The 14,790-nt window shown below is 27.9% G+C and overlaps 1 protein-coding gene and 1 long non-coding RNA gene across 3 annotated transcripts; both read left to right on the forward strand.

Annotated features, from left to right (window-relative positions):
* Nucleotides 1-498: 498 nt before the first annotated feature.
* On the forward strand, nucleotides 499-3,420 carry LOC8287383. Of its 2 annotated transcripts, none has more exons than XM_015716019.3 (5): nucleotides 499-834; nucleotides 916-982; nucleotides 1,078-1,126; nucleotides 1,928-1,972; nucleotides 2,878-3,420. In XM_015716019.3, the coding sequence occupies exons 1-5, from the start codon at nucleotides 634-636 to the stop codon at nucleotides 2,879-2,881; spliced, it is 366 nt and encodes a 121-aa protein (XP_015571505.1). In that variant the 5' UTR covers nucleotides 499-633; the 3' UTR covers nucleotides 2,882-3,420. The 2 variants fall into 2 exon arrangements, with proteins under 2 accessions (XP_015571505.1, XP_002509808.2); XM_002509762.4 differs by lacking the exon at nucleotides 2,878-3,420 and adding an exon at nucleotides 2,295-2,690 and having other exon boundaries at nucleotides 502-834.
* A 4,269-nt stretch (nucleotides 3,421-7,689) lies between these two features.
* On the forward strand, nucleotides 7,690-9,353 carry LOC125370164. Its single transcript, XR_007216062.1, has 3 exons — nucleotides 7,690-8,167; nucleotides 8,938-9,026; nucleotides 9,121-9,353. It is a non-coding gene; the product is annotated as an uncharacterized LOC125370164 (long non-coding RNA).
* Nucleotides 9,354-14,790: the final 5,437 nt, after the last annotated feature.

The following is a 14,790-nucleotide window of genomic DNA, read 5'->3' on the forward strand; positions in this document are numbered from 1 at the left end:
ATTTAATATACTTTTAAATGATTTTTAATTTAAAGTAATAAATATTATTAAATTTAAAAATAATAACTGTTGATAAAAGATTATAAATGAGTGCAAAACTATATTCCCTGAATAGTCAATTAGTAGTAAAAACTTAATTAAGTTTGGAAATTGAGTTCAACAAGTAATGTAATCTTTTCAAGGTAGTATTTATATAGTTAATAACAATAATAGTTTATTAAAATTACAATACAAGAAAATACTCTTTTAACTTTTATATTGTAGGTGAAAAATAGAAGTTTAGCCCATTTTTATTTAACTTAAATATAAAAAATTTAAATTTATTTTTTAAATTTTAGTTTATCTAAATTACTTCACCGAGAAAACAAGTTATCTCATATACTTATGAGACATTATTTAAATTATATAAAATATCTAAAATAGAAAAAGAAAATTTGCAGGATAAACTTTTTGAGGTCAACTTCTTGCTGATGAAGAGAGTCAAAAAGGGCAAAGAAAAAAACACTGACCGGTTTTGCATGTTTATGGGCCGATCCCATAATGAACGCCGTCGTTTTCAATTTAGAATCGCGTATTCACATCTACAATAATGAAAAATCATTAATTACTCGAATTATTACATAGTTCGCTGAAATGGAAGCTGGAGTAGAGGAAATTGAGGTGGAAAGCGGTGAGGTGATCAATGCAGCAGCGAAAACCGACCGTAAGGAATCAAATTCCGGTTTGAATCAGAAGGAGATATTCAGAGCGGTGGAGGTCGTCGAGAGAGACTCTGTAGCCATCGCCGAGAGCTTCACTGCTCTCTTCGCTTCTCTTCGATTGGCTTTGTCTGAGGTCAATATTTTCAGTTAATTAATATTCTTTTCCCATTTTCTTGTTCACCGCATCAAAAACTAATTTAATTTTAAACTGCAGGTTACCAACACGTCGCTTGATCATATGCAGTGCTTTGGTGATGCTGCTGGCCGTCTTCAGGAATCAGGTCAACTATATATATAAAGTCTTAATTTTCCTTTTCTTTCTTTTTTTTTGTATTTGTTGGTTTATTTTTATTTTTATTTTTATTGTCAATTGTAGTGCTTGATGCAGCAACAAAAGGAAATCGCTATATAAATTCGTGTCTTAGGTAATTCTTTCTCTCATGATTAATAGTTGAGGATGTTTAAATCAATTTAATGAAAGATTTGATTATTAACAGTTAAAAAATTTATTAGGCTGATTAGTTACAAGAACTATTTCATTGCTGTATTTTGAATTCAAACAAGTTAGTTTTTTCAAGTTGAATGTCTCTATAAAAGACAACCTTGTAGGACTTCATGGTCATAGCTGCCTACGGGGCATTAGGAGACTTAAAATCAACTGTCTCGCAGCCATGGGTAATGATTGGGAATTCAATTTTAGATCTAGTGAGTCAAGAAAGCCACGTCCTAAGGATATTGTTTGATTCGACTTCCTGGAGAGGTTTTTTCTTTTAATACTTGGTTCAATATGAAAGTCCCTGATCACAATTGAGTTCTTTGGCTGCTTTGCTGATTGGATGATATCAGATCTTCATTCTAAAACCAACTCAGCATTTCTCTCAAGCAGCTCAGGTTTTGTCAATGTTAGCCTAATGGCTCTCAACCTTGTCCATGTTGTTAGAATATTCCTTTTTTCTGTATGGTGATAAAAAATTTCTGAAGTTGTGCAGATTTGTCAATTGTCATCTGTAAAAGTTAAATTTGTATCATATACCTAAGGGCCTGAGGCATAACTTGAAGCATCTAAAATTCCCGTGGAATTTTAATTTGACTGTAACTATTTGGTGTCCTAGATTCCAGAATGTCATTCAAAAACTGGTTATGCATAAATCACTCTACATCATTTGGGGAGCTACACCTATACTTTGCAATTGGCAGTTGCCTTTTATAACTTTTTTATTTTACAGATTGAATGAGGAAATGAAGGGAATTGACACCTTAGCTGCACAATTGTATCCTTTTCCTTTGTTTTGTTAGTATGCTTGTTAGCTGATTGACTCTTGCTACCTATTTATTCTCCCTATAAAAAATAAAAGAATGTCAAGTAGACCCATCATAATCCCACCTTTGCAGTTATTCAGCAACTAAGTTCCCAACTTGGTTCTTACTCTTTTTGCGATTTGCAAGGCATGCCTATGAAACCCTGCATTCAGGACAATGATATTGCCAAATTTTGCTGCTGTTAGTAATTCACTTCATAGTTATTTGCAACTCTGCAATTTTGCTTTGCTTTTCATTATTGTGGCTATCTTTGGTTTCTTAACACTTGGAAAGAAAAATCCTGAGGAGAAATGTAGATACTCTGGACACAACTGTGAATAAGCTTCTCCGTTTTCCATGACATAGAGTTGCTTAGCCAATCAGTTGTCACTAAGGAGGTTCTTTTATACAATTAACCTTGAGTCCACTGCTTGTTTGCTTGGGATATTTTCAATTGTTTGGTGTTTGTGTACTTGTTTGAGAATCAGTGCACCTTCCTATTTCTGGACATGTTTACTTTGATGATTCTTGCAGTATTCTCAGTTTGGGGCAGGAACTGCTATTTTGCATTTTGTGACGTATTCGATGTAGCACTTCTCTTTCCCAATAGCTAGATGTCATTTACATTAAACTCAAAGTCATTGAAACTAATTCTGCTGGTGATAATAAATTAGTGACAAGTTATCTGTACCTTTTCCTGTCCATGTCTTTGTAAAAAAAGCATAAATAACATCTCCCTTTGTAAGCCAAAAGCAGCTCGCTCTAACTTGGTTTTTTCCCCAGTTCTCTAGGCTGCGTGGCATTTTTCCCGACCAAACTGTGTTTTTCTTGCTCTATTTTCAAGATTTACTTTTGATTTTCCCTTAAGATTGACTAGTTAAATCGGCTATTAGGCCTCCAAGAAACAGTCTCGGAAAGGATAATCTCTTTGATATGGTGACCGAGGTGCAAGAAGCCATCCTTAATGAAACCTTTCATTCCTTTTTTTTTTTTTTTTTTTTGACAGATTGCTCAAGTAGCAGCAGTGAGATTTTCTGGTTTGCAAATGAATAGTAAACCAAAAAATATTTTGAGGCCATTTTGACAATTCGACGAGTAGCTTAGTGACGAGTATTTCTTACACAGAATAGGAGTTTAAGAGTTCAAATCTTGCATTTTATTTATTTGTTTATTTGTTAAATTATTGAAGCACTAAATTGAAGATTACCAACCATTTCATTGGCCACATTGCTGAATTTTACACATGGGTTCGCTTGCCATGAAAAGGTGGCGAATTGGCCTCCAACGAGCATGACATCCAAATTGCAGGAGAACGAGAAACTGGTTGCTAAAATAATTTATTCCTCTTTCTGATGTCTCAATAATAATGATAATGATAGTTTATTCTCATCAAGTTTTGGGTTGCCTTTCTTCTTATCAACTTTTCTTTCTTTAATTTGCCAGCAGATATAAATTATATGTATTTGCAAAATGATATTCTCTTAGCCAGCCAGCACGGCTGAGAGAAAGAATTGGTACAGAAGCTAATACCCAGGGCTTGTCGAGTGATCCAATTCCACTGGGCTGCCCAATTTATTCCTCCTAACTGAAAAAAAAAAAAACAAAAACAAAAACAAAATTGCAAGAGGAGAATGCATTTGCAAATGGCAATCACCTTCAGGCTTCACCACAGCCACAGGGGAAACCTCTAATTGCCATTCACTTGAATAGTAATCATCTCAATAATCATACTGCTTAGCATTTCTTTTAAACAAAATTTCTCTTCTTCAGACAGAAAAATAAATAAAAGAGAAAGACAAAGTTGGGTACCTACGATTTGCATGCGCCCATATGGACTAACTAAACTGTCGTGATCCCATTAAAAGGGCATTACCTAATCAATGAATAATTAAATTCAAATAAAGTTGGTGCCTCGGTTAATGGACATATAATTATAGCCTAAATAATCGCTATACGTGGTCCACCCCCAATAGGTCAGTTTGCCCATAATTTTTACAAAATTGATTAAATATCCTCTAAAGGAACTGATCCAAAAAGTTACGTTATCTATAATGCATTCTTTAATCTATTGTTTGTTTCTTTCTGAAATTAAGAAAGATCCCTTTGCTAATTCTGTGAGTTGTTAATTGTTAGAGCTGTGCTTCCTTATTAGACCAATCATGTTTATCCCTTCACTGCCTAAAACATGTCTTATGATCCCAAGCATCCATCAAAATTAGCTCCATAATTAGGGACTTAATTACCAATCTAGATTCATTAGGGGGGGGGGGGGGACTCAAATGACAACTTATGGTGAAATTTTTAAATGTTTGTTTTTTAGAAAGATAGATTATTCTCTCTATATAAACTGAATAGAAAAAAATTAGTTAATTTAAATGACAGCTAGGTTTAGATTAAAAAACATTATCCCTTCAAATATAAAAGCAAATAGAAAGTGATACACCAGCCACGCATGCAGTAGTTCTTCTGTAAGTCGACATGAATTTAATTGCTTATGAATAGGAAAAAAACCATAGTGCCCATATATTTTCTTTTTAGATAAACCATCATTTAGCTACATTTTATCAAATAAAAAAAGAAACTTATATTATTGTTATAATCTTGTTAAAAGATTTATAGGACATGATGATAGAATGACAGCTTATTAAACTATACACACTCCACCAATTAATAATTCATAACTTGTCAACTTTAACCTGACTACTTTGCAAAAATCAAATTCATGAATTGGGTTATTACCAAAACCCTAGAACAGTCCAAATTGTTTCTTCTTTTGAAGCTAGGTTAATGCTTTTATAAACATCACCTGCAAACTCCATTTGTTGTTAGAGAGAATAAACTTGTGCATGGAACTAGCATGTGGCATACAAGCATTTCGCAAACTACTAGGTGCTTCAATAACAATAGTCCTGATCTAAGGTCTTTTTTTTACTAAATGAAACACGTTAATACAGCAAAGGAAAAAAGAAAAAAAAAGAAAGACTGCCTAATACCGGTACTTAGTGGAGGCAAAATAAATGGAAAGAGCAAGAAGAAGAAAAAACAATATTGAAAAGAAAAAGGGAAACGGGATTTTGACAGAGGGTTTTAACAGTCAAATTTTATTTTCTTTCTGGTTTAGTAAGTTTTGAAAGTTGGCTCGTTCGTATTGGGCTACCACATTAGACAACAAAATCGCCTTTATTCATTGTTCGGGTTCTAGTTATCACAATAAAGGCCCTAATTTTTATAAGAATATATTTGGAATCCTTGTTGATAAAAAGAATAACTACCAATTTAGTGTTTTAAATTTTTTTATTTTTTTTATTTTAGTGTTTAAATTTTTTTTTTGTTTAATAAAATATCATCTGATAATTTATATATATTATGATATATTTTATAAATCAAAATAATAATTTAATTCATTTTAGATATAAAATTACCGAACAAATTTTAGAATTTTTTCTTTCATCCTTTAGTTTTTTCATTTTTTATTAAATCTTCTTTTGGCACTATTTTTTCAATTATTTGTTTATTTTTCTTTAAAAAATTTAATATCTTCTTCTATTTTCTATTATAGTTTAAAAGTGAAATAATATTTTTTTTTATTTTTTTGAGATAAATGCAAGAAAAATAAGAAACTAATTTTTAATAATTTTATTTTAAAATTTTTTATTTGAATAAATGAAAGAAATAAGAATTTAATTTTTAATTTTTTGAGAACAAATAAGATTTTAAAAAATTATATTGAAAATTGATAGGAAGAAAATGATATTATTTTTAAAAAAAGTATTTAAGTTAATTTACTGTTCAAAATAAGCCTCGTGAGCATTTTAACCAGTAAAATCAGTTAGAAATTCTATATTGAATATTTTTAATAGGTCCAAACCCTTAATCGAATAAAAAATATTTAAAAAATCTGCTAGAGATATTATATTAAATATTTTTAATAGATCCAAACACATAATCGAACAAAAAATATCCAAAATCTAAAACAAGAAAAATTAAAAACTCAAAACAGCAAATTTATAATTTTTTTATTAAAAAAGCAAATATAAACTTTTCAAACTAAGTTATTGATATTTTTTAAAAAATAAGATATTAATTTGTCTTTTATTTTTTCAAAAGGTAATTTACAGAAAAATCTTTTTTTAAGAAAAGAAAAAGCTGAAAAGCCAGGATGCCTTAACCTAACGGGGGCCAAAGAGAATGATTAAAGTGCAAGGAGATGACAGGAATTTGAAATATACGGTGGCTCTGGTCCATACCAAAGATAAGATTTCCTCTAATACATGTCTCTTTTTTTCGTCTTGCTATATTACTGGGATTTGCTTCTGACAATATCTATTTTCAAGTTCTTCAATTTTTTTGGTATTGACCCTTTGAAATTGGTTTTTGTTTTAAAAGGTCCTGAATTAGTTTTTATTTATTTATTTGTTTTTAAAATCAAAATACTTTTGAGGTAATTCAATTATTATTCTTCCACAAACTTATCAAGGAAAACTCTCGGATACTTTTTCTAGACATCCTCTTTAAATTTTGTCCAACTCACTTGTTACTTTCATTAGGAAATCTGAATCTATAGTGTAATAATAGGTACTAATAATTGTAATCTATTTTAATTTTCTTCCTTTTATGTTCTAATTTAAAGTTTATTATTTATATAATAAAAAACATCTTTAATTATTTAAATACAGAGAATAAAACTAACTGTTTAATTTATTTTTAAAAAATTAAAGAGTTTATTAGAGTTTTATTTTATAACATGATGGTGTTAGTAATTATATCATAAACAATTTTTTATGAGAAGTGGCAAGTGAGATTGACAAAGAAGAAAAGAGTATCCAAAATAGAATGTTGCTACACATTCTTCAAATTAATTAAGCTTTCTTGTCCATTTCAAACGGGGTTCTATTTAAGGTTATCCTTTATGTCTAAGGAATTGAATGCCATGCAGGAGCAATGATCTGATTTTAATTTCTTGAAATTTATAGCTTTAGTTTTTCCTCCACATGGTTAAAAGACTATTCCTCATTTATGGAATCCAGCAAAATAAAAATGAATTTAATGCTTTTGGTAGCTGCAGTTGGAACCCAAAACCTAGATTAATAATAAATTCACAATCTCATACTAAAAGGCTTTCACGAGGCTACTCCCTCTTTAATTAATATTTATTTCAGTTATATTTTAAATATAATACGAGACCCAAACCACAAAAAGGAAATATAAAAAGCTATTTGGTTTTTAAATATTTTATTTATACAAATTAAAAAATTTAAATTTAAACTCAGTTAAATCTTAATAAAAAAAGAGATATTTTCTTGTCGCTATAAGTGTTTTAGCCTACATTGATAATATTTTATTATAATGCTAGCAATATAAACTTTTATTTCTTGACTGTTAAATCAAAAAATAAATTTACAAAACAAACTAAATTTTAAATTAATAGCAAAAAAAAATTACAAAAAAGAAATTCTTTTTCTTGGGAATACAAATTCTCAAGAGTTCAATTTAAATTTTTTGTTAAAATAAATTAATGATTCAATTAAAATTAGGAAAAAAGTCTACATAATAATTCAATCTTTTACTTTAACAAAGAAAAATCATTGTAGGTTAAAAAAGTAGAAAGTGGATGTAATTGGACTATTTTAAAATTTAAGGGTTCAATTACAGTTTAATAGAAAGTTGGAAGGCGTATATTATAGGGGCGTTTTGCCTTTAAAGTAAAGATGCAATTCTTAGGCAGTGATTGTAGACATGTCAGCTTTATTAGAGACAGCAGTATTACAAACTCGTGTTATTATTTCATCTTCAATTCACTTTTGTGTTTGGTTTATGCTTTTCAGAGCTTAAACTTTTGGTTAGATATGGAAGATTGGCCTAAGCTGTCGGTGTTTGTGATAGGGACCTAACCTGAGCATCCTAAGTTATTGTTTTGAGAGTTTACAAAAGAAACCAATGGCTACAATTACTGGTTTTGTCTGTTTGTTTCTCACCTGTGAAATTGTCTTTTAGAAGTGGGATCCACTATTCATTAAACAAAAAACAATTGCTAAGGCTTCCTTCTCTACTTTCTTGCTAAGCTGGTGCTTGCTTCTTCAAATTAGGAATCAATCCGAAGGAACACCTTTCTCTGTTCTTCGCCGCTGGCAATTTTCATAGCCTCTTCAATGGCTTTGTGCACATAGGTAAGCCGCTAACAATTGCGGTTCAGTTTCTTCTTCGTTCCGTGATTCTAGGGGTGGCGGAGGGTTACTGTTAATGGGTTAAGATTGTTGCGACGTGAAATAAAGTTGCCATTTTCATTAGATTTTATTAGAGAAGTCGAGGAGTTTTGGGTTTATTGAGAAAAGAGAGGGAAAGTTAGTGAGAGAATAAAATGAGGTGGGAAATTAGAGTGGGGAGAAAGATTGTAAGAATATGCTATTGCAGTGGTGATGGTTGGAAAGAGAGTGGAACGAGTAATTAGAAATTGGGATAGTAACTGGTATATAGATAATAGAAGATGGTTTCATGGAGAAGAAGGATAAGAATTATGAACTGAGAAAAAGAGGCAAACTCGTTCTCATTATTTGTTTTTCGATTATTTGGATTCAGCAACAGAATTTATAGAAAAAAATATAAAAGTTGATATATATATAATTCTCACTTCTAAAAGAAGAAGTAAAAACAACTTTAATTAAGAGAGTCAGTTTCTCAGTCAAATGAAATGCTTGAATTATAAGTCTTAAAAGGTCCCAGTGGTTATTTGCAATAGAAAAATAGCTTAGGGGCAAATATACTCGTAGGGGTAATAAAGCACCTTTTTTTCCCATATTAGATGTTCAAAGCCAACCATTCCTGGACTCTTTCATGTTATCTGCTGCACTCAACCACTCTTCAATGGCAAATTGGAATCTTCTTTTTTTGGGATTATGCTGTCCCTCTCAATTTATTTGTTTCTTTTCACTTTTTACAGCTTTTTAAACTGTAAAAACAATATGGACGGTGCTTCTCGATATGAAAGGAACATCTACAAATATAATTCTCGGATTGCATTTTGTTCCGGTGAGTTAATTAAATTTTACGAATTCCTACAGAATTTATTCTTATTCAATCAAGTAATCTCGTTATAAGATCGTGTGTTTTGCTTTTTTTGAAGCACTTCTCCGTACCAAGTCGAATCAAGTTTTTGCTGGTGAAGCATAGACGATGGTTCTAAAGGAAGCCCTTTCGTGGGTCATTCAGATGTTGTCTTGTCAACAGAACAGTGACAAATAATATTGCTACTTTTGAGCAGTTTAGTGCTCTGATTAGCGAAAGTATTGATAAAACTTGTTACTTGCTAAAAATTGGTTTTAGTGCTAAGAAAAGACAGAAAATGGGAAATAAAATGTCCACATATATATATATATATCCCTATCGTGAGAGGAAAAAAGAATTGGCTAAAATTGTCGAAAACGACTCTTTAATGAAAACAACAAATTTGCTGTTTCCCACAACCTTCGAGAATCGACCTATGCCTTGGATTGAAACCGTTTTAACTATCAAATATTCCCTACGATCTATTTTAATACATCTTTTTCATGTATATTTTTAATTTAATAATTAATTATTAAAAATATAATTCATGAATTGACATTATTTCTTATTATTATTAAATGTGCACCTTTTGATTTAAAAATTACAGTTTTATCAAAAGTCTGACAATAATATTGTTTATATATATTACCAATATCATAATCTTCTCTTGTTTACACTGCAAGAGCACTCCCATAATTTCTCCAACTAATTTTTTTTCTATTTCTCACTGATGCATTATTTTCTTTGTATGTGAATAATTCAATAATTTTAATATTAGCTTTAAAATAAACTCTGTTTTTTATTTTATATGATTTACCTCATACACCATAGGTTAAAGCAAAGCCTTGAAACATAATTAAATTGAGTAGTTGGGGGAATACCCCCCCAAGATGGTCATGCATTAACTGCATGATATATATGCATTCATGGCAGGCATATTTATAAGGACAGCATATACTAATATAATAATATTACATAAATTACATTAATAAATGAGTTCATATTTTTCTGTGATAGTGTCAAATAAACCTCAAGGGCCAATATTAATATGCATTGATGTTAGTGTGTTTGCATTTAAATATTGGCACACCAACCCTTCTTCCCATGTGACAATTTCCAGTCTGTTTTCCATGCAATTTCAACCCGGGTCCTGTAACATTGATAATTGAGACAACTAAGGTTTCACTCAAATATTGTAAGCAATTCCTCTTCAAGTAGGGATTTTTTAAATTCAAATTTTATCCTCCTGTTAAATGACATCTATAATAAATATTGGAAAATGGTTAGTTATTTCTATTGTGTAAGGGCATCATTAGTAGGTTATTAAATCATGTGTTTCTCTATTATAAAAAAAAAATATATTCAGTAATTTATTGATATATTTAAAATATTTTAAAAATTATATTTTATCTTTAAATTGAAAAATATTTTATTTTTTTTTCTTTAAAAGTCACATTCTTTCTCTTTTATTATTATTAAAAAATTATTATTGAAATATAAATATATTTAGAGATAACTTAAAGATCGGGTATTGAATCCCTCCAAAGATTAATCTTTAATTGAAACTTATTATTAAATTTTGAATTTTTCATTAAAAAAAAAAAAAAACTGAGCAGATTATAATACTCCTACATCTCGAAGTGTAAATTAATATTTAAATATTATTTAGCTGAAGTAAAATTATGACTGTAATATTTGAACAAAAAAAAATACACAGCAGATAATTAGCAACAAATGTGTTTATTGCTGAATTTAGCGATGGACACGAATCTCTGATATTAAATTTATATATATGGAAATCATAAGTAGAACAAGTCAGTGGCTATGATCTTCAGAAGTTGATTGTAATGGACTTTCTGTTTCATATTTTATTTATTTATATATTATATATATATTCAATTAATTTATTTTTGATTGTGGATTTCATTCTATATCGAAAGCCTTTAATAAACAAGCTTACCAATAAAAGAAAAAAGAGTGCCATTGCAATCCTTTTCTGGGTCACATCTCAGTGGGACTTTCAGTTTTTCATCAAATAAATTTATTTTCTCCTAATTTCATGATTTTTGTCTTTTCCTATGGTTTTAATTTCTGAAACCTAAATGCTATTTGGTCGCAGACACCCTACTCGGTTGAAAATGACCCCATGCAGGAACCAGCTCAAATACTATGGTCACGCCTAATTTAATTACATTGACTTTCCTATTCGTTATTAATATTTTTGCTTTATTCGATTTGACCATTTATTTCTTTTGAAAAGAAAATGTTTTGGTAACATCTTATCAAATTAATTAGAGAGGCAATTTGTGGCCCGATCCGGGTCTGAATTTTATCGAATAAATTAGGTTACACCTGACTTATAATTAGATAATAAATACAAGTGAAAACCTATTACTAAAATAAATAATTTAGAGAATATATTGTACTTAGAGACTTGGAAAAAAAATTCATTTTTTCAATTATTCTGATGGTTTTTTATTTTAATTTTTTTTAAATAACATATTTAATATGTATTACTAAACGAGTATATATACTAGTTATTATATATTATTTCTACTTAAATGCAATCATAAATTAATAATTATATAATTGGCGTTTTAATTTTATATTAATCTTAAAAATATTTTAATAATTATTTAAAAATGAAAACCATTCATCTTAAATAATTAATGATCGTAGCTACTCTTGGTTAGACCAGGAGATTCCAGCTCTAGTACTGTACGTTTCCCGTATATTTACATAAATAACCACATTGAGTAATGTCAACATCTGCCTAACTCGTGGGGATATTTTAACTTTTTTTATGATTCCCAAGTGTGCCACATAATTAATTGATTAAATTGGATATTAATGTATTGTATTATTGGTGACATTTGGTGAAAATGACAGCAAACCAAATCCACATTTTTTTTATAAATATAATTCGTACCCATATCAATTAATATTATTAATGATGAAGATGTCTAACAATTTGATATGTATGTATAAATTAAAAGTGTATAAATAAAATAGGAAAAGTCTATTTTAATTTGATTAAAATTTTGAATATGTAGGTGCAATAAATTTTTTAAAATAGTATTATCTAAAATTCTAACTAATATTACTTTAGATTAATTTTAAATATATATACATTAAAAAAATACGCATGTGTGGAATATAATCTTGTCAAAGATAAAAAAAAAAAAAAAAAAAGTAACATCGTTGTTCAAAATTTAAAAAGAAATCATAGGCCAGTGAAACTGAAGCTAGGAGAAGACAAATAGTGAGATTTTGATGAACATACAAAGCAAACATTTAATTAACCAAGGACCAAGAAGTTAATCTACTTGTTATTGCAAATCTATAGGACATGCTTGGGAATAATGTTATATATAATGAAGAATATAGCTTAGATTTTGTCCAAAATTATATGTTCTCTTTGCTAAGATTGTCAAGTGTTATTTTCTCTTAGGTGTTGATATATAATCCATAAAGATACACAGAGATATACAAAAAAGAGTGTGCATGTTACATTAAATATTAAATAGACAACAAAGGTGAAAATCATATGCTATAAAATTTATTAATTTATCTGTTAAAAGATATGCAAAATATTCACATCGGATATTTAAAAAAATTTATAATATGAAAAATCAAACTTATTAATTTAATTTAAATTATATTAACTATTAAATTTATATTAAGATTAATTATTTTTAATTCATAAATTTCTACATGAAATTCAAGCTTAGCCCAGGTGATACTTAAATTTAAGAATACACTTATCTTGGAACCTATTTAATTTATATCTTAGTCTAGGACTACGAGCTTGTACTAACCTTTAAATTAATCCAATACACATAATATCATTAAGTGCAAATTGGATTTAAGGAGCAGTGTGGAAGCACGTGTGAATTATCCCATAAAAGAACGGACTGTGTCGAAAATAGGGTTAGGGTTCAGGCCACGGACATTGCATTCGTTTTTGGTGTTTCTTTTGTATTTTGAGAAGCTCTACTTCTTCTCCTCCGATTTTTGAAATTAGTTTTCAGTCATTGGGAAAATAAAAATAATAAAAAAAGTAATTTTCTGCAGTCAAATGTCAGAGCCACCAGGCAGTAGCCTGGTGGGAAGAAACCTTATAGCTGTAGGGTGGTCTCAAGTTATAGACCCACCTCCCCAAGAAAGTTGTAATTATTTTTTTAGAAAATTAAATATATTTGTGATTCCATGTTTCTTTTTCAGAGAATATTGCCAGCTTTTTCGTACTCCACCGCAAACCTATCCCTCTATCTTTTCTTTTTTAATTTATATGGATATAACTTTTGAAATTTAATATATACATTCAGATCTATCTATAATTATATAGTTTTTTTAATTTAAAAATTTCTGTATTAATTATATTAATTAATAATTTAATTTTTAATTAAATAACGATTTTAATTTTATTATAGAAATAATATATTAATTATATATATTAATATTGTATTATTTTATAAATTCATTTTCAATTAGGTTATAATTTTTAATTTTTAGAAATAAATATATGATAATACTAAAATAACTAATAAATATTTTCAAATCAATTTTATATAAAAAATTAAAAAATATTTAATTTACTGTTATTTTTATATGATATTATAATTAAATACTTAGTATTAAAAAAATTATTGATTTCTTTTAAAAATTAATTTTATAATTAAAATAATAAAATATTTATCATACAATATAAAAATAGACAACTAAAAATTTATATATAAATTTAACTAATTGAAACAAAAAAATTTGCATAGTTACATTTATATATCACTTGCTCACAATAGACTTTAGATGCATTAATTTGATCATTTTACCAATTATTGATCTATGTACTAGATGAGATATACTCTCTTTCATTTAAAGAAAATAATTGTCGTCTTAAGTTATTTTACTTTTAAATAATTAGCTTAATATAAATAAATACTATAAATATATTTTTTATCAACTACTAAAAGTATTATCACATACCATTAATTTTAAATCTTTAACTTTACATTTATATTTTTATAAGAAAATTCAATAAAAATATTTTAGAGAAATAATGATAAAAATTAAATATTAACTAAGAAATTTATATTTCTTGATCCATGTAAATTGACAGTAGGTTTTTTCTTGTGGACTATAAAATATATTTTCAAAGTAGTAAGGAAAAAGGAAGCAAAATAATAGTTAGGATTTCTTTTAAGTAGTTGGCATAATGAATTGAATAAGGTCTAATTTGGTCTAAAAATTAAAGTATTTTCAATATCAAACTCTTTATTTTAAAGTGTCATATTATAAGATGATATTTTAATATATTTTTTATTTTTTAAATATAAAATACATAGTTAATTTGGCTTTATATATATATATATATATATATAAAGAGTTTAATAAATGTACTATAAATTTCTATACGGTATTGCATTTATTAAATATAGAATAGATAATAAAGTTTAATTTTTCATATGTAGATAGTCAATTTGACTATTTATTTTATATTTAAAGAATAAAAAATGTATTGAAGTGTTATCTTATGATATGACTCTTTAAAATAAAAAATTTGACATATATAAAAAGTACATTGAAAATATTATAATGAACTCAAATAAAATATTTTACTCTTTATATATAAATATTTATTAAAATGCTCTTTATTATAAAAATTATATTCTTTAAAATAAAGAGCATCACTAGAGATACTCTAAGGTCCAATTTGAATCTTTTTAATTTTTGCTCTTATTCTAGTTTA

Source organism: Ricinus communis, chromosome 5 (assembly GCF_019578655.1).
Source record: "Ricinus communis isolate WT05 ecotype wild-type chromosome 5, ASM1957865v1, whole genome shotgun sequence".
In the NCBI taxonomy this organism is placed as follows: domain Eukaryota; kingdom Viridiplantae; phylum Streptophyta; class Magnoliopsida; order Malpighiales; family Euphorbiaceae; genus Ricinus; species Ricinus communis.